Source organism: Danio rerio, chromosome 10, assembly GCF_049306965.1.
Source record: "Danio rerio strain Tuebingen ecotype United States chromosome 10, GRCz12tu, whole genome shotgun sequence".
NCBI classification, from domain to species: Eukaryota; Metazoa; Chordata; class Actinopteri; order Cypriniformes; family Danionidae; genus Danio; species Danio rerio.
The window spans coordinates 50,050,001-50,071,666 of NC_133185.1; the positions used below are offsets into that span (position 1 = coordinate 50,050,001).

At 32.8% G+C, this 21,666-nt stretch overlaps 2 protein-coding genes across 16 annotated transcripts in view; both read left to right on the forward strand.

Moving 5' to 3' along the window:
- myo18b (myosin XVIIIB) overlaps nt 1-21,666 on the forward strand; it is a 673,005-nt gene that overhangs the window by 583,693 nt on the left and 67,646 nt on the right. The window lies entirely within an intron of this gene.
- On the forward strand, nt 5,911-21,059 carry il1b (interleukin 1, beta). Of its 15 annotated transcripts, XM_073913694.1 has the most exons (10): nt 5,911-5,992; nt 6,200-6,280; nt 7,040-7,300; nt 7,399-7,444; nt 7,524-7,593; nt 9,112-9,289; nt 10,695-10,856; nt 11,043-11,182; nt 13,298-13,513; nt 20,932-21,059. In XM_073913694.1, exons 3-10 carry the CDS (start codon nt 7,270-7,272, stop codon nt 21,007-21,009), a joined length of 921 nt encoding a protein of 306 aa, XP_073769795.1. In that variant the 5' UTR covers nt 5,911-5,992; nt 6,200-6,280; nt 7,040-7,269; the 3' UTR covers nt 21,010-21,059.

Consider the following 21,666-nt stretch of genomic DNA (forward strand, 5'->3'; position numbering starts at 1 on the left):
GCGGTGCAGTGAGTTTGTGTGTACAGTTTCTCAACAATACTGTATTAAATTCAGCAAAAACACTGTAAAATGGTGATAATATATTACAATTCAAAAAAGCCATTTTCTGAGTGAATATAGTGTAAAGTGTAATTTATTACTGTGATGTAAAGCTGAATTTTATTCTAGTCTTTAATGTCACATGAGCCTTCAGAAATCAGTCTACCAATGCTGCGTCATATATATATATATATATATATATATATATATATATATATATATATATATATATATATATATATATATATATATATATATATACACACACAATTTTTTTTATTTAATTTACTTTGTATTTTGAACTCAATGTATTGTATATTATATTAATATTTGTCCATACATAGATCAATCCTGCATTTTCGAGACTAAGATATAGTTATTGCATACTTGATGACTAAAAGCCTTTATTTTTTTATTAAAAGGTATATTTAAATAAATAAATTCTATATAAAATGTCAGTGAGCATCATTTAATATTTGCTCAATTTAAAAGACTGCAACAGTAACCCTTACTTCAAAATATAGTGAATATTTTAAATAACTTTACAATTATTAATTAATTATATATAAATACACTGTAAAACCCAACAGTCAATTTTTTTCTAATGGAATGAGTGTAGTTAACTCAAAATTTACTAAGAGTTTTGAACTCAGTGTTGAAGGTAAAGAGTTAATGAAATACCTCATTACTTCAACTTAAATGGAGTAAGTTCACAGTACTCGTATAGATTAGATTTTTAAACTCAAATGATTTGGAGCAATCGGTTTCGTCAAATATATATATACATATATACATAACCGTTATGTGTCAAAAATATATAAACAACATTATTAGCGTCGTTCAGTTCAAATCACTGCAGTGATGACCCTTACTTAACGTAAACATTATAATGTTACACTACATTTTAAGCTTCAATTCTCACTATTAATAAAACAATAACTATGACTTTCGTCTGAATAAACTCATTATTTGCTGCCTATTAATAGTTAAAATAAGATTAAGGAGGTAGAATATGATCATACAGATAATGTGCTTTAATAAACAGGTATTATTTTAATATGGGCAGGTTATAAAGCACTGGTTAATAGTGAGAATTGGTGCTTCTGTACATCAAGTTAGTGTTGCCAAACATTATAGTTTTACATAAGAGTGTTATTTTCCGCTCTTTGCACCTTTCACACCCATTGAGAGTGAGATATAATTATGTGCTGGATGATGCTGTGCAAAAACTCCCAAAATCAGCCGCTGTTCAACTTGATGATGATGATGATGATGATGATGATGCAATACTGTATTTTCTACCTTTACATAATAATGTTGTTAATGAAGCAAAAATACAGTAAAATCCTAAATAATATTGTCATTCAGATCATGCGTTTTCCTAGTGAATATATGGTCGAGTGTAATTTATATCTGCGCTGTAATGCTGAATTGTGCTCAGTGTTAGTGAGTGTTGAGTCACAGATCTACACCTATAGAGAGTCCTGTTTAAACTTGTGAAAGCTCGTTCTGCTCTGGGTTTCATCACTTCCTGCTTAAATCCCTGCAGTATCTGGTACATTCTTTCCTAATGAAACGGTTCATCCCAGATCAGGATATAGGAGATTTAGGAGATATTTTCTTTAGTGGAACTTTAAATTATAAGCTTGTAAATCAAGTTCAGTTGTTTTGATTTAGTTAATTTTGCATCTCTTAATTAGCATTTTACCTGTTAATAATAAACAGATTATAACAAGCCAACAGACAATAATCATAATTAATAAAACAATTATAACAAATATACTGTATATAAATATGTATATATATGCACATGCATGTCGACTTGTACATATACACATAAACTAGAATTTTTATTTTGCTCTCCAATCCAACATTTATTTAATTCAAAGTACAGCAGAAATATTTGATAAATAAATTTGATAAATTATAAATTAAATATTTGATGTTTTTGCAATAAATAATATTTTTAAAATATTCAACATGGTCCTTCAGAAATCATTCTAATATGCTGACTATATAATTAAGAAATGTTTATTGTTGTGTTGTATTATTGTTATTATTGTTATTATTATTATTATTATTATTATTATTATTATTATTATTATTGTGTTATTGTTATTATTGTTATTATTATTATTATTATAATTGTGTTATTGTTATTATTATTGTTTTTGTTGTTGTGTTAGTATTGTTGTATTATTGTTAATAATAACAACAACAAAAATAATACAATAATAATAATAAAAATAATACAACAATATTATTGTATTAATGTTATTATTATTATTAGTAGTAGTAGTAGTAGTAGTAGAATTGTTGTGTTGTTATTATTGTTGTATTGTTGTTAATAATAATAATAATAATAATAATAATAATACAATAATAAAAATAATACAACAAAATTATTGTATTATTATTATTATTATTATTGATGTTGTTGTGTTGATGTTGTTGTATTATTGTTATTATTATTGATATAATATATATAATAATAATAATATAATAATGATAATTGATATAATAATACAATAATAATAATAATAAAAATAATACAACAATAATAATAATATATTATTATTATTGTATTATTATTATTGTTGTATTATTGTTATTGTTGTGGTATTCATATTCATATTATTATTATTATTATTATTGTTGTTGTTGTTGTTGTATTGTTGTATTATTATTATTCAATTCAATTCAATTCAGCTTTATTTGTATAGCGCTTTTACAATGTAGATTGTGTCAAAGCAGCTTCACATAAATGGTCATAGTAACTGGAACAGTGTGGTTCAGTAACTGGAACAGTGTGGTTCAGTAACTGGATCAGGGTAGTTCAGTTTTTAGTGTTTAAGTTCAGTTCAGTTCAGTTTAGCTCAGTTCAGTGTGATTTAATCATTACTGAGAGTTCAAACACTGAAGAGCCAATTCATCGATGCGTAGCTCTACCAATCCTGAACCATGCGAGGCAGTGGCGACAGCGGAGAGGGAAAAAAAACTTCACCTGATGGGAGTGAAGAAAAAAAACCTTGAGAGAACCAGACTCAGTTGGGCACGACCATTTTAATTTCTCCGCTGGCCAAAAGTCTTGTGCAGAGCTTCAATCGCCGTGGTTTAGGCTGGAAGATGGCCTCAGCGAAGACTCGTCTATTATTGTTGTTGTTGTTATTGTTGTTGAAAACACCAGAGTTTTTCAGCTTTCTTTGATTAACAGAAAGTTAGAAATCTTTTGTCATCATAAATGCATTTAATATAATTGTTAATAAAAGTAATAATATCCATTATTTCTTTACTAAAAAAAAAAAACATCTCCAAGTTTTTGAATAGTGCAGTGTATAATGTTATAAAAGCTTATTATTTCAGATAAATCATTAAATAATCCTTAAAACAAATTTACTCAACTGTAACAAATATTATTATTATTATTATTAACAACAATAATAGTAGTAATAATAATCATAATAAACATAGCTTGAGCAGCAATTTAGCATATTAGAATGATTTCTGAAGGATCAAGTGACTGGAGTAACTGGTAAAAAAATCTGCTTTTAATCAACAGGAATAAACAATTTTCAATGTATTTAAACAGTGAAATTAAGTAGTAAATATATTTCATAATCCTAATGTTTTTGCTCAACTTGAGATCAAATGAGCTCAGTCAGTAAAACAGGCACTTTTATGACCACATTACTGCTGAAGTGCTGTTTGTACAGTATAGATTGAGGAAGTTGCATGAGCTCCGAAATTCAGCTGGAAATATTTGGTTTTAAGGGGATTCACTGACTGCTGAACTACTGATGTTCCTCATAACCCAATTGTGGATATTCTACCACTGGAAAAAGATCAGTAATGAAATGTGGAAGTTTTTCCACTTTTGTCTTAAGTGAATTAATAAAGTAACAAACAAAAATTCCATGAGTTCACTTACTGAACACACACAATGACACCGGCCACTTTATTAGGTACACCTGTCCGAGTGCTCGCAAATTTTTAATCAGCCAATCACAAGGCAGCAGCTTAATGCATTTAGGCATGTAGACATGATCAAGAGGATCTGCTGCAGTTCACACCAAGCATCAGAATGGGGAAGAAAGAGGATTTAAGAGACTTTGAACGTGGCATGGTTGTTGCTGCCAGACGGGCTGCTCTGAGTATTTAAGAAACTGCTGATCACCTGGGATTTTCACGCACAACCATCTCTCGGGTTTAGAGAGGATAAAGAGGAAATATCCAGTGAGCGGCAGTTCTGTGGGCGCAAATGCCTTGTTGATGAGGTCAGAGGAGAATGGCCAGACTGGTTTCAGCTGATAGAAAGGCAACAGTAACTCAAATAAGCACTCGATACAACCGAGCTCTGCAGAAGAGCATCTCTGAACACACAACACGTCCAACCTTGAGGCGGATGGGCTACAGCAGCAGAAGAGCACACCGGGTGCCGCTCCTGTCAGCTAAGAACAGGAAACTGAGGCTACAATTCACACAGACTCACCAAAACTGGACAATAGAAGATTGGAGAAACGTTGCTGCTCTGATGAGTCTCCATTTCTGCTGACACATTCAGATGCTCGGCTCACAATTTGGCCTCAACAACATGAAAGCATGGATCATCCTGCCTTGTATCAGCGGTTCAGGCTGGTGGTGGTGGTGTAATGGTGTAGGGAGATTTTCTTGGCACACTTTGGGTTCATTAGTACCAATTGAGCATCAACGCCACAGCCTACCTGAGTGTTTTGATGGCTACTTCCAGCAGGATAACGCAGCATGTCATAAAGCTCAATCATCTCAGACTGGTTTCTTGAACATGACGATGAGTTCACTGTACTCAAATGGCCTCCACAGTCACCAGAGCTCAATCCAATAGAGCAGCTTTGGGATGTGGTGGAACGGGAGATTGGCATCATGGATGTGCAGCCGACAAATCTGCAGCAACTGTGTGATGCTATCATGACAATATGGAGCAAAACCTCTAAGGAATATTTCCAGTAGCTTGTTGAATCTCTGACATGAAGGATTAAAGCAGATCTGAAGGCAAAAGGGGTCCAACCCGATATATATATATATATATATATATATATATATATATATATATATATATATATATATATATATATATATATATATACTCGTTGTAGAATTGTGAGTATATTTCCAGTTTTACTGTACTTTTCCACAACTGGAATGAAATTCAACAAATGTTTAACTTACAGTAATCAGAATCCAATCCAACTCGATAACAGAGTTGACATTTTCCAGCATTTTGTGCAAACCAGACTCCACATGGTGTCTAAAACACAAATTAATGCATTTTCATCATATTGTTTTTGAAAAGTGAATGAGAAAGAAATTCACACAAAAGATGAAACTTTCATGTAATTATTTAATGATTATTTTATGTACATCATAATTTGTTTTTCCTGTAAATAAATACACTATTAAAACAAAATAACGTTCGCTTATGTGTTTAACAAAATAATAAACAATTTATAAGAGTTTTGATCCTTAATGGTTTATCAGTTATGAATAAAATCCATTTCCCTGCGCTTTTATTTTTAATGTATTTATGTTGTTTTTATTTTACCTCATTTTCTATTATAATATAATAAATAAAACATCTTAACAATAAATGAACAAAATAAGCAAGTTATAATAATTTATAGGAGTCTTTTTTCGTCATAACAAAATATCAGAAAGGTTAAAAAAAGGGAAAACAATAACTAAAATAACCTTATCATATAGGAAACAAGCAACAAAGTTTCTCCATTGTAGTTTCATCTGAGCATAGTTGTTTAAATTGTGTTAGAATAAAAAGTAAAGTTGTGTTTTCTATGTTTATGGCTTTCAATAAAACATGCCATCTTAGAATTTTGCAATATCCCGCCATTTCGTCAACAATGCGAACAGCGCATGCGCGCGTGGAGGAACGCCGTCAGAGTTCGCGCCATTTGACGACTTGGTAAGTTGTTGTTTCTTGCAATGTAGCGTTACAAGTTTTCCGATCGATTTATTTGCCGCTGTAAGTTAACAACTAAAAAAATTCATCTTCAAACGTATTTATAGCCTTAAACAATCGTGTAAACGTCGTGTAAAATGTATATTATTGTCTGTGCCATCACAAACACGCTAATGACAGGTCACTATAACAATACACGTTATTTTGCAGCACATGAGGTCTGAAGTGATCAATAATCTGTGTTTTAATAACCCTGCAGAGATCTACAGGCCTTAAACATGTAACGCACAGGTGAGAGACTGTAAAAAAACGTTGTTCAGGGTCAATTAAACCTGTGCTGTTTTTAGTTTTATATGGGCTTGTATTCTTATATTTTTCTACATGTACGTAGTTTTATGTCTTTTGCAAACCAGGATGTTTGGTGCTTGTTTCCTGTTAACCAAAGCCTAATCTACGTCATATTATTGCAAAAGCTGTTTGGCACACAGGTGACCACATAAACAACCATTGCAATCGTTTTTTTTAAGAAATCAAAGTGGTTGTTTTACATTATGATTTATTTTATTTTCAGATCAGTTTTTAAAATATGACCTTAAATATTCACTAATTCATCACAGTGTTCATTTTATCCTCCCCAAAATAATGCAGTTAAAAGCGTAATGTAATATGTTTTGAATATATACATGTGATCAGATCTATATGTTATTCATATAATGTAATTTTAAATAAATATATGACATTTACTTTTATTCAAAAATGTTTTTATATTTATTAAATTATTATTAGTATTATATTATTATTATTATTATTGCATGTTGTTTTTGTTATATTATTTACATTATTATCCAGTCCTATTAGGTGCACATGAGCTCAAAACTTTGCATTTTGGGGAAATTTGAATAATTGATTATTATATTTAAAAAAAAAAGAGTAATGCTTTATTTAATTATTTATTTTTAGTTTTCTCTCATAGTGCACACCGTGTTGTTGATATTCTGCCTCCTCGTTTTCTCATATATTGAAAAATATTGTGCTTTAATGGTTACACAGGTCGCCCTGCCATTAATCAGAGCGCTCACTTAAGAAAGTGTTTGCACACCCTAAAGGGGTTTGCCTCAATAATAATAAAAAAACCTGTTTGACATGACGATATCCTGAGCCGTCAGACATCCGCTGTTGTAAACCACGTCTACTTCCTCATCAAGGAATTTCCCGCTTCAACAGGATCATATAAAACACGAGCACGCTTTCACAGCCAGTCATTCAACACACACTTTCACATGAGAAAGCAGAGGAACTTAACCAGCTCTGGTATGTGGAGTGCAGATTACATGCATTTTACTATTATTATTATTATCAGTTATATTCATCATTATTATTATTTAGTCATTTCTGCTTCATTTTTATAGAAATGATGGCATGCGGGCAATATGAAGTCACCATAGCTCCAAAAAAGTGAGTATTAATGCCGTTTTATATATATATATAATTCATAATATTTGCATATTTGGTCTAAAAAGCTGATATTTTGCAGTTTGTGGGAGACAGACAGTGCTGTTTATTCAGATTCTGATGAGATGGACTGTTCAGATCCGCTTGCAATGGTGAGTTATTTTACGTTTTATAAATGCTTTCTGTTTATACAATGTTTTTTCGAATGTAAGCAATAATTATGAGTGTGTTTGTGAGCGTGGAGCACTTAATCAATGCTAATTTACTTTGGTAAAATTTTAGTAATATCTAAAAAATAAATTTAATTTCATTGTATTCCAAAAAAATCTTTTGAATATTAGGTAAAATCATGTTTCATGAACACATCTTGTCAATTTCCTTCTTTCAATTTATTAAAACATAATTTGTGATTAGCGATATGCATTGCTTATGACTTAACTTGCACAACTTTAGGTTTTTTTAATAGTTACTTTTATTTTTTTGTTTTTAATATTTACAATATTTATTTAGTTGAATATCAGCTAAATATTGTCCTTATAATACCATACATCAATGTAAAGTTTATTTATCTTTCAGATCATGTATAAATATCAATTTCCAAAAATGTACCCTTGTGACTGATTTTGTGCTCCGGAAGTCACACTGATTCCTGTAAGATCATGTGATAGTGAAGACTGGAGTTATGATGCTGAAAATTCAGCCTTTCAGCACAGAAATAAATTATATTTTGCAGTATATTAACCATAAAAACAGCTAATTTAAATAGTAAAAATATATCAAAATAATCACTGTATTTTTAATCAAATGACCAACATTGCTAAGCTAAAAAACTAGACATCAAATTAAATTGTTTATTTAAAGGGAATTTAAATTTCCTTATTTACTCACACTCAAGTGGTTGTAAGCTTTTATGAGTTTTTTTTCTTCTGTTGCACACAAAAGAAGATATTTAGAAGAATGTTGGAACAAAAATACTGAGAAAATCAATGTTTATTTTTTCATGCATTCATCTCTATATCTAAACTCAAACAGGTTGGTTAAAGTTAGTCAATGAATGTGTTTCCATCCAAAGATGTGAATTAGACCAATGTGCAAAACTGGAATATGGCATAAAACTTTAATGAATATAGCAGCGTTTCCACTCAAAATGAAAGGGAAGAAACTCCTCAGTTCCTTCTAAACTGTGACCGATATTGCTGAGAGAAGTGTAGTTGGGATTTGCCACTGTGGTGTTTGCGCCTCAGAAGAGGAAACGCAGTGAACACAGTGAATGTGAACGCAGACAGATGCTCAAGACAGTTCTGGAGCTAATAATATTAATAATAATAATAATAGAATAATAATACTAAAACACTGTGAAGATGGACTGACAGAGGACTGAGGGCTTTTACTATCAGCACAACGACATTTCACATCTGCACCGATGGAGAGCTGGAAACCAACATTAATGACACAAAGACCCTCACACACACATTAATATCTGTTAAATCATCTGGCAAAAACGAAACCACATCACACACACCGATGAAGAGTTTCCTCACTGCATCTGTTTACAGCAGAGTTTATGTGCATCTATTATTATTGTCCTCTAATGTTTATATGCAATGCAATATTCTAAAATGTGCATATATATATATATAAACATGTCTAACGCTGTCATTTCCCTGCAGAGCTACAGATGCGACATGCATGAGGGCATCAGGCTGGAGATGTGGACTTCGCAGCACAAAATGAAGCAGTTGGTGAACGTCATCATCGCCCTGAACAGAATGAAGCACATCAAACCCCAATCCACAGAGTTTGGAGAAAAAGAGGTGCTGGACATGCTCATGGCGAACGTCATCCAAGGTACCTACTACCAGGACTGCACTATACACTGAAATATTATTGCTATTGAGAGTAATAGCACAGGGTGTCTGTGTGCTTGCTGAAAAAATAAATCAGATTAGAATAAAATAAGGCCCTTAAAGTCTGCATGAACCAGAAGCTAAGACCTTTTTTCGCATTGTGATGCAGTTCCTTGAGAAACGCAATATTAAAGGAGTTAACAGTGGGCGTGGCTTGTTTTTTTTTTTCTACTGCGAGCTGATTGGATGTATAAATTAGGTGCTTCATTCCGAAAGATGGGGGAACGAGAGTTATTACAACCTAACAGACTCCTCTTGCTCACCTTTTCTATTTGTTGTCAATACTGACAGCTGGAGGGGGCGTGGTTAAGTATGTTAGCCACGCCCAATACCTCAGACAGACCTAATCTGAGGATTTAATCGAAAACAAACAAGATGTGCCTTTTCAGATTTCACACTAGTAGGGCACACAATTTTTTTAATGACATGCACAAATTAATTGTTCACTACTAACCTAGCAATGTGAGCTAACACAATCAATATGGCAGGTTTTTCATGTGTACTTTAAGCTATTTGCTATTTGCGCCCCCTGCTGGAAGAAAGAGAGAGTTAGCATTTATTATGGATATGAAGGGTTTTAGTAAGGCTAGATGGTATATATCATTCCTGCAGAATCAAATGTGCATCGTAAAATAATATTTAATAATTTGCATACCGCGAAAATGTAAATAGGTGGGTGTGGCTGAGCATGCGTGAGGCTGAGAAAGATGATCCATAGCAGACTGGCAGTGTTGTAAATTCTGTATATATTCAACAAGAAGTGATCACATCCTTTTAATATTTATTAAAGAAGTGTAATTGCTTAAATTTTGAGATTGTTGTTTCCTTAAAGTGTTTAAATCTAAATATTTAAGGTTTATTTTCCTGCTCCTCACTTGGTATATGTTTGATATCTGTGAGAAGATGTTACTTGAGAATTGTTTATAATAATATTAAGGTCTGTCGACATAAAACTGTGACATACAGTGGAGTTTGTCGTTCATCAAACGTCTAATATATTTATAAGGTTAAAAATAAAATACAAAATAATTCAAATCTGCATCTTAAAAAAATACAAAATTAAATTCAAAGTGAAATCAAGACTATTTATTCCCCCATTGGCTGATTATTTAGCTTGTTTTAAGGAAAAACTCACTTCCTTTAGACTTAAAACAAGACAATCTTATTCACTAGTCTAGAAAGTGCTTTTTGGTATAAGAATTGTCAGATATTTGGACTAGAAACAAGTAGGAAAAGTCTCACACAATTTAAAATGCAGTCATGATGACTTTTGTGGAGAGAAAAAATAAGAGTATAAAGCATTTTGAAATGAACGTATGATCACTAATGTGTGTTTTCCTCCACAGAGCGTGAAGTGAACGTGGTGGATTCAGTGCCGTCTTACAATAAAACCAAAAACGTCTTGCAATGCACGATTTGCGATCAGTATAAGAAGTCTCTGGTGCTCAGTGGCGGATCTCCACATTTGCAGGCCGTCACACTGAGAGCCGGAAGCAGCGACTTGAAAGGTAAGCATCAGCATTTACACACCTGTGGGTTTATTTTACTGTAGAATTTAATTCAATTCAATATTTAAAACAAAAAGCATGATGTACATCACACTAGAGGCGTGTGGTAGAGTGTGACCAACACATGACTCTCCTTCAGAAATCTCAGCTTTTCTCCTGAATTTCCCCTGTTTTCACTTCCTCCAGTGCGCTTCAGCATGTCCACGTATGCGTCGCCCAGTGCTCCGGCTACTTCTGCTCAGCCTGTGTGTTTGGGAATCTCCAAAAGTAACCTGTACCTGGCCTGCAGCCCCGCCGAAGGCTCCGCTCCACATCTCGTACTCAAGGTTTGTGCTCCATGATTATTATTATTATTATTATTATTATTAATATTATTATTAGTATTAGTATTATTCTATTAAAGTGCTGTTTTTAACAAAGCAAGAACATTTTTCACTCTATTTCCTATTTATCTTTTCATCTGGAGAAAGTCTTAGATTTTCTGGAGCATAAATAAAAGAAAAGTAAAAACTGTTGTGGTCAATATTATTCACCCCCTTAGGAAAATACTTGTCTTGATTATCTACCGAACAAAACTCTGTCGTTCAATTTCTCCTAATAAACCTAGTTAAGCCTTTAAATGTCACTTTTAGCTGAATACTAGTGAGCAATTGCAGCGTGATTGATGTGACGTTTGCATTAAAAAATCCAAACATAAATTTACATAGACAGTAGATGTTAACATTGTTAAAACATCTGTTTATATTTCCCAGAACAACTGACCACAGAGTTATACGAGCAGAAAAAGATCAATCTGTAAACATGTTTCATTGTTTAAATGAGGAAAATAAGCATGCGTTATGGATGTGAAAAAGTAGAGTTTGCAGTATGCAACATGCTTTGTAGAAATTCTATAAATTAAACAGCACAACCCAAAATAAACAATGCTAATCAAAAGGATAAAAGACATTTCTCTATAGAGCAAAAATAATTGACTTATTTTACTTGACATTTGTGCATTTATGAGGGAAAAAGTGTTGTTATGGATGTGACGTCTCTCCGTTATGGATGTGAAATTGACACTTGTGTGACTTTGGTAAATCAAACATAATTGTCTGAAAACAGAGACATTTTTGAGAATTTGTAAAGTATGTAAAATACAAGCTCACATTAAAAAAAGTAGAAAACGATTTCCATATTTTAGTGAAAGCCTCATTTTTTTTAATGGCAAGGTTGACATTTGCATGGATTTGCTCTAGTATCTTGAAAAGTATTTAGTATAATATTATGTGCTGTCATCATGGCAAAGAGAAAAGAAAAAAATAGTAAAAAAAAAAAAAAGTTTTGTTTCCAGCCAAACTTTGTTACTTTTGACTTTTTTTAATTGTCATATTTCATTATTTGAGCCTGTTTTTAATGACTTTAAAATAATAATGTACAGGATAATAAATAATCAATTATTATACATTACACGCACAAAAAAAGGAAGAATCATGAACTAATAGTTTCTGCACTTTAAATAAACACAGATGCACTTTAATAGTTAGAAACTAAACTTTTTAAAATTAATGGTTCTTATTCATATGTTTTTTTAACACTGTTTTTATTGATTTTAGTAGCTTTTAAGATGTACAACAGAAATTAAGTTCAAACATACAAAATAATATTGCATGGTAATAACATGCATGATAATAAATAAAAAGTACAAAAATATAAAAAAATAATAAATAAATAAATATTAATATGTATTTTAAACCGTTTAAAATAAATGTATTTTTGTTTTTATTTTATATAAAGCACTTTAAATTAGTATAATTATATATATATATATATATATATATATATATATATATATATATATATATATATATATATATATATATATATATATATATATATATACACACACACACACAGTTGAATTATTTGCCCTCCTGCATATATTTTGCCCCAAATTCTGTTTAACAGAAAGAAGATTTTAAAAGTTTTCTAATCATAATAGTTGTAATAACTCAATTCTAATAATGATGCCATGATGACAGTAAATAATATTAGAGTAGATATTCTTAAAGACACTAGTGTTCAGCTTAAAGTGACATGTAAAGGCTTCACTAGGGTAATTAGGGTAAAGTTAGGGTAATTAGGCAAGTCATTGTATAACAGTGGTTTGTTCTGGACAATCCAACACTAATATTGCTGAAGGGGCCAATAATATTGAGCTTAAAATAGCTTTAAAACTATTAAAAACTGCTTTTATTCAAGCCGAAATAAAACAAATTAAACTTTCTCCAGAAGAACAAGTAATATAGGAAACACTGTGAACATTTCCTGAATCTGTTCAACATCATTTGGAGGAAATATTAGAAATAATTAACAGAAGGGAGAATAATTCAGACTTCAGCTGTACATGCATTAATTTCCAAATAAATGCATTAATTAAGCCTGTGTTTTGCTGACTTTAGGAGATCAGCGGGTCTCTGGAGACCATTAAAGCTGGAGATCCAAACGGATACGACCAGCTGCTGTTCTTCAGGAAGGAGACCGGCAGCTCCATAAACACCTTCGAGTCCGTCAAATGTCCCGGTTGGTTTATCAGCACCGCGTATGAAGATTCGCAGATGGTGGAGATGGACAGGAAAGACACCGAGCGCATCATTAACTTCGAGCTGCAGGATAAAGTGCGCATCTAGAGTCTCAAAACTGCTGTGCTTCCATCCAAAGACGAGAACTACAATCAGCACAACAACAATTCAGATCTGCAGCAATGGAGAGCTGCAGACCAACACTACTGACGCAAACACCCTCACACACACACATTTATATCTGATCAGCAGCTATCAGAAACTAAATCACAGCACACACACTGATGCACATCTTGGCGTTACAATTAAGCATTTTTTTAATGCAATAATCCAAGATGTGCATATAAATAGATGGAAGCACGGCTATTCAGAGATGGTTATTAATTATGATTTAAAGAGAGAGTATGTACCATGTACAGCTTACAGGATGATGAGTTCAGCTCAAGACTGAATTATTTGCAAATATTCCCCAAGTGCTGCTTATTCTTGGATGCATTTTGAGCAATATTAGAGTTAATAACTCGTTTATTTTTGTCTTTGTCGTAATATTTTACTAATTATTTTATTACGTTTATTTATTAAGGGGTTATTATTGACCACAGCGGTTTTAACTTATGAATATATTTAATTTTTATTATTTTAATTGTTTGATCTGAAGGAAATATTCATTTCTCCTGTGTGAAAATATACTGACAACTGTTAAACAGCGCTTGGGAAATATGTTAATTTTAATATATTTTCAGCTGTAAGGGTCTGTCAGATCCTGCATTTATTTTTATTTTTATACTATTTTTGGTAATGGTAAATTCACATTGAATACGTCAGGTATGCTTCTCTGTTTTGTACTTATATTTAATATTTATTTCAATCATGTTTTAAATCAGTTGTATTGTTTTCTGCAGTGATTTCTTTGTTATTTAATAAATATTTAACTATATATATTACATGGGGTTGTGTTGTGGATTAACCCTCATAATGCATTCAAAATCTATATATATATATACAGTTAAAGTCAGAATTATTAGCCCCCCAGTTTAACGGAGAGCAGATTTCTTAAACATATTTCTAATCATAACAGTGTTAATAACTCATCTCTAATAACTGATTTATTTTCTCTCTGTCATGATGACAGTAAATAATTTTAGACTATATAATATTTACTAGACTAATATTTTACTACAGCTTAAAGTGACATGTAAAGGCTTAACTAGGTTAATTAGGTTAACTAGGCAGGTTAGGGTGATTAGGTATGTTATTGTATAACAGTGGTTTGTTCTGCAGACTGTTGGGAAAAAATATAGCTTAAAGGAGCTAATAATATTGTCCCTAAAATGGTATTCAAAAAATTTAGAACTACTTTTATTCTAGCCGAAATAAAACAAATAAGACTTTCTCCAGAAGAAAAAAATATTATCAGACATATTGTGAAAATTTCCTTGCTCTGTGAAACGTCATTTGGAAAATATGTAAAAAAGAAGAAAAAAATTTGAAGGGGGCAATAATTCTGACTTGTATATAATTAATTAATTCTTTCATTCATTTTCCTTAAGCTTAGTCCCTTTATTTATCAGGGGTTGCCACAGCGGAATGAATCGCCAACTATTCCAGCATATGTTTTACGCAGCAGATACCCTTTCAGCTGCAACCCAGTACTGGAAAACACCCACACACACACACTCATACACTACGGCCAATTTATTTAATCAATTTCCCTTGGACTGTGGGGGAAACCCACACCAACACAGGAAGAACATGCAAGCTCCACACAGAAACGCCAACTGATCCAGCCGGGACTCAAACCAGCAACCTTCTTGCTGTGAGGCCACAGTGCTAACCACTAAGCCACCATGTCATCCCATATACTTTTTTATTCATAATTTACCAGTACTCTTCAAATAAAACCGTACTGTATATATGATTATTCTCATTACTTTTAAAGTTTATAACACATTTGCTTAAAAAATCCATATTTACTCACATGTAATGCTTGGTGAACACTATAGTCATTTTGAGCTAAAGTAAAGTATGAAACATTTATTATAAAGTTACCGTGGTGCTTTTGACATGTGGGGCATGAGAGACTTGTTTACAGTAATATTATTCCTTTAAAAATGGGGGATAAGTTTTGCCATCTTTTAAACATAATTTGAACATATTTTAATTAATTATCAATATCCTGTGCTGTATTATTTGGTCTATATTTGTTTATAGTTCTGGAGATTTATAAAACACACGAGCGCCGCCTTGTGTCAGAACACGTCACTACATATAATGCGGGGAGTTTGGGAGATTTGATTTTGGTTTTACTTATTGAAATTAAGCAGTAAATTGTGTCTTATCAACGTCTACGCCTGCCCCAAATCAAAACCTACATCTAGTAGTAATGTAAAATCATTAATTATTATCATACAGCGCGCATGTGCAGTAGCCTCGCAGGTGTAATTGGAAAGTAGGAGACTTTTATTAAGAGCAATGCAAAAATAGTCATAGTACAACACAAAGGCGAAAAACAAAACGGGTACGTTAATAAAACATCACATTTTAAAGGAAGAGATCACACAATTTACAAATTTAAGTAGTTTTAAAAGCCTTTTGTATTTGAAATCTCAAATAAGATAGAAAATATTTATAATTTCTGGTTTGTTGTAAGTTTACATTTGTGTATAGAACTACACATTCACAGAACCAATTTATATTTTAAAACATTTTGATTGACAATTATAATTATTAAAACTAATATATTAATGTAATCATTTATTAATATTATTTTTAAATCAATAATAATATATTAATGATTATACAGTTTTAAACACTCGTCTTTATTTTGCCGCCTTTTGTTTTTCAAATCTGTAACTGTCAAATTCGCTCGTTACTGGTTCACTATACCTGTAACTGGCGTTCAACCGTCGTAGTCATCTGCACAAACTGTCAACACTCTCTCAACAGGTAAATTAATAATCTCTTAATATCTCCATCATTTGAACTTTTTTTATGAAAGTAATTCAGTAGCAATACTCGAGAGCTTGCAAATGTAAATGTGAGCACTTGTGATAAGAATATTTGTATGTGTAGGTTGAAATGTACACTTACAGCTCTGATGTGAACAGCTGAAATCCTCGATTTGCACACACACACAACAATCCACACACTTGTGTTTTGAATTGGAAGTTGCAGATTAATAGTTGTGTATTTGTAAAATGTCATTCACAAATACAAAGTGACAGACACACGTGTGCACGGCAAATTTGACTGCATCTTCGCTCTACAACCACAGGTCGGCACTCACAACCTCTCAGATTCGTCAGTACAACTACAAATCTCCCGCGCTCTGACTTTTGCTACACATCTCCCGCGATCTCTGTAGCAGAACTCATCTGTGCACTCACAGATGCAGAGGCGTGAGCAGCGCGGGGCGGGGGAGGGGCGGGGCTGGTGTAAAGCTGTTTCATTGGCTGAAGCCTGACCAATGAACAATGCCAGCAGCCAACAGGACTGAGGTGCAAAATAATAATTTCCCACGATTATTTCATTAGTTAGGGTTTATTTAAACTCTTTTCTGAAAAGATTTTTGTTAAATATCATTAACTCTACTGTAATGTACATACCAGTAAAAGAGCAGCAAAGCCAGTTTATTGGCTACAGCCAGCCAATGAGATGGGGCGTTTCTGTTTGTCAGCACACAGGGCAGCTCACGTTGTTGGAGGCCTCGAGCAATCAGAGGGTAAGTTATGATTTTTAATAATTATCTTTATGTTCAATACTGTTATCTAAGCTAAGGACTGTGCTGGGTGCTTCTCTTGTTTGTTTATTTATATAAGAAAACAGTTATGAGTTATCTAGGAGCTGCTTTCAATCATGTTATATGGTTCTAAAGATACGATTCAACCCACATGAAATAAGTTGTAATAGTATTTATAGCAAATAATAGTACGTTTTTGAACCATACTAACTATAATAAACTGTATTATACTGTATATATTGCAGTATCTACAACTTTGTTAATGAATGCAACAGCACACTGTAGTATTAACTAGCATAAACTTTAATAAATTGAAGTATATTTACACACACACACACACACACATTAATAGCAATTAAAAATAACACTAGGCGTTTCAGTTTCTTACAGATCATACCGGTTTTGGTTATTATAACCTGCATCATGTCTATCTATCCATCTATCTATTTACATGTTTGTGTACAGTGTGTCCTTTATATCACTTTTTTAATTATGAACGTTACTAACTATAGGTTATTTCTCAGTTTCTTGTAAGGATGGAGTGACAGGAGAGATCAGCATGTTTCAAGTCGATGAGGAACTCAGAGAAGCTGCATAGCTTGAATAGGATGTTATTTATGCTAAAGATGACATGATGATCCAGCTCATCTACAAACACTTCAAAAGGATTCAGATCGTTCAAGAGGAAGCCGACTTAATTTTCTCTTTTTACCTGCCAAGATGACTACAGATTTGAACAAAACACACACTCACCCACACACACAACTTTTATTTTGATAATTGTTTAATGTAGTATTTTTACACTTTACTGTAAGGTAGGGGTGTCAAACTCAGTTCCTGAAGGCCCGTAACCCTGCACGTTTTTAGTTGCAACCCTTCTTCAACACACTTAAGTGAAAGTTTCAAACAAACCTGAAGGACTCAATTAGTTTGATCAGGTGTGTTTAATTAGGGTTAGAACTAAACTTTGCAAAGCTGCAGCCCTCCAGGAACTGAGTTTGACACCTGTTCTGTAAGGGAATGTAATTTGTCAAATAAAATTTACAGTCCAAATAAGTGCAGTGCAAATGTCTAGTTACTTGTATTGAAATATTTCAGGGTTTTTCCTTGTTCATAATGATATGGAGGTGGTAAATCCAACTTCATCATTACCCATCAAATGTTATCTCCTCTTTAATACTTTGATCAAGCCTTAACTAATGGTCAGAAAGCAAACCATTGTGTAAAGCTGGTTGATGCTCGCTGTAATAGAGAGAGATGATGACTGTTCAGCTTATGTTGCTTAACCCTGCAGATGAGATGCTCAAAGTGGACCCTCAGCCGAGCGATGGACACTGTCTCCCTCACCTAGTTGCTCTTCCTTTGAACACACATATCATGTTGAAGGATGCAAGTTGTTGACCTAAATCAGATGTAATGCATGTAGATGTAAAAATTAGAAAGAAATGAAACTGCTTTAAAATGTATTAGGTTTTACATATAAATACGTGTTCTTAACAGATTTGTTTCAACTTGATATTTGCATAATAAATGGCATTAGAATGTTTAGTTTTAAACAGATAGCTATATTTCAAAAAGTTCATGCTAGTTAATACTACAGTGTGCTGTTGCATTCATTAACAAAGTTGTAGATACTGCAATATATACAGTATAATACAGTTTATTATAGTTAGTATGGTTCAAAAACGTAATATTGTTTACTATAAATGCTATTACAACTTCTTATTTCATGTGGGTTGAATCGTATCTTTAGAACCATATAACATGATTGAAAGCAGCTCCTAGATAACTCATAACTGTTTTCTTATATAAGAAACAAACAAGAGAAGCACCCAGCACAGTCCTTAGCTTAGCTAACAGTATTGAACATATAGATAATTATTAAAAATCATAACTTACCCTCTGATTGCTCGAGGCCTCCAACAACGTGAGCTGCCCTGTGTGCTGACAAACAGAAACGCCCCATCTCATTGGCTGGCTCTAGCCAATAAACTGGCTTTGCTGCTCTTTTACTGGTATGTACATTTCCACAGAATTTATTATTTTTAACAAGAATCTCTTCAGAAAAGAGTTTAAATAAACCCTAAATAATAAAATAATCGTGGGAAATGATTATTTTGCACCTCAGTCCTGTTGGCTGCTGGCATTGTTCATTGGTCAGGCTTCAGCCAATCAAACAGCTTTACACCAGCCCCGCCCCTCCCCTGCCCAGCGCTGCTCACGCCTCTGCATCTGCGAGTGCACAGATGAGTTCTGCTACAGAGATCGCGGGAGATGTGTAGCAAAAGTCAGAGCGCGGGAGATTTGTAGTTGTACTGACGAATCTGAGAGGTTGTGAGTGCCGACCTGTGGTTGTAGAGCGAAGATGCAGTCAAATTTGCCGTGCACACGTGTGTCTGTCACTTTGTATTTGTGAATGACATTTTACAAATACACAACTATTAATCTGCAACTTCCAATTCAAAACACAAGTGTGTGGATTGTTGTGTGTGTGTGCAAATCGAGGATTTCAGCTGTTCACATCAGAGCTGTAAGTGTACATTTCAACCTACACATACAAACATTATTATCACAAGTGCTCATATTTACATTTGCAAGCTCTCAAGTATTGCTACTGATTTACTTTCATATTTTTTAAGCATTCTTTAACTTTAACTAGTTCTTACACTCATTAGAAATCTCAAGTCTCAAATAGGATGGTAAGAAAAATATTTAGAAAAAGGTTTCTGGTTTGTAAGTTTACATTTATAAAATTACACATTCACAGAAAATAGTTTAATAGCATCTTGATACATTTAAAAACAAATGCTTTAATATATTAATGTAATCATTTATTAATATTATCATTAATAGCATTAATATATTAATGATTATAATTTTGAAAAGTTCTGTTAAAATACTGTTGCCGTCTTTTTGTTTTTCAAATCTAACTGTCAAATTTGCTGGGTTTTATGGCGTTCAACCATCATTATCTACACTCTCTCAACAGGTAAATTAATAATCTCTTAATATCTTTATTGTTTAACTTTTTAACTTTTAACTTTCACAAGACCTTTTTAACTTTCACAAGACCTTACAATCATTAGAAATCTCAAGTAAGTCTCAAATGAGATTATAAAATTTGAAAAAGCTGTTAAAAAACTATTTTTGCCGCCTTTTTTCAAATTTGTAACTGTCAAATTCGCTAGTTACTGATTTTCTGTTGTCTCATCTACACAGACTGTCAACACTCTCTTAACAGGTAAATTAATGATATATCTCCATCATTTTAACTTTTTTTTAAAACATCTTTTAACTTTCACAAGACCTTACAATCATTAGAAATCTCAAGTAAGTCTCATATAAGATAATACAATTTTAAAAAGCTGTTAAAAAACAATTTTTGCCGCCTTTTTGTTTTTCAAATCTGTAACTGTCAAATTCGCTAGTTACTGGTTTTCTGTCGTCGTCATCTACACAGACTGTCAACGCTCCATACTGGTTTTCTGGCGTTCAACTGAATACAATAATATATTAATGTATTCATTTATTAATATCGTTAATATCATTAATAATATATTATTGATTATAAAATGTACACTATATATTCTACAACTATTTATTTATTTTATTTTGCCGCCTTTTTGTTTTTTAAATCTGTAACTGTCAAATCAGCTTGTTACTGTTGTTCTGTCATCATCAACACAGACTCAACACTCTTTCAATTGGTAAATCAATAATATCTTTGTACATTAAAACTTTTAAATTTTAAACTTGTTTTTCTTTCTGTTTTTAGTTCAACCGTAGGCCCGTGAGCAGCTCTGTTCAGTCTCCTCTTCAGCGCTGTAAGTTACAGAAATATGCTCATTTATGATCCATATCAGTGATATTTTCTCTATTATAACTGCTTGTACAAATACACATCTAAACATTTCACTAAATCCTGCTGATTTGCATATTTAATACAATAAAAGAGTTTGGATTGCTAATGGATTTAATCCGCTGGGGAATATTATTTACTGCAGAATCCGGCAAATTGCAGGTGTGTGTGTGTGTGTGTGTGTGTGTGTGTGTGTGTGTGTGTGTGTGTGTGTGTGTGATATCTGCTGTTTATGTATTATCTGCTGTATGTGTGTAATTGCTGCCAGTGTGCCAGTGTGTAATATCTGCTGTGTGTATTATCTGCTATGTGTATCGTGTGTATGTAATTTCTGCTGTGCTGGTGTGTAATTGCTGCCGGTGTGTAATTTCTGCTGTGTGTGTGTGTGTGTGTGTGTGTGTAAAATTGCTGCCGGTGTGCAATATCTGCTGTGTGTGTGTGTGTGTGTGTGTGTAATTGCTGCCGGTGTGTAATTTCTGCTGTGTGTGTTTGTGTGTGTGTGTGTGTGTGTGTGTGTAATTGCTGCCGGTGTGTAATTTCTGCTGTGTGTGTTTGTGTGTGTGTGTGTGTGTGTAATTGCTGCCGGTGTGTAATATCTGCTGTGTGTGTGTGTGTGTGTGTGTGTGTGTGTAATTGCTGCCAGTGTGTAAT

Excerpts from the sequence above, each read along its gene's own strand:
- il1b (XM_073913694.1), top strand. The coding sequence starts at position 7,270 with ATGAGAAAGCAGAGGAACTTAACCAGCTCTG. Across the intron at positions 9,290-10,694 it reads CATGGCGAACGTCATCCAAG|AGCGTGAAGTGAACGTGGTG; the intron begins GTACCTACTACC and ends TTTCCTCCACAG. Across the intron at positions 11,183-13,297 it reads CTCCACATCTCGTACTCAAG|GAGATCAGCGGGTCTCTGGA; the intron begins GTTTGTGCTCCA and ends TGCTGACTTTAG.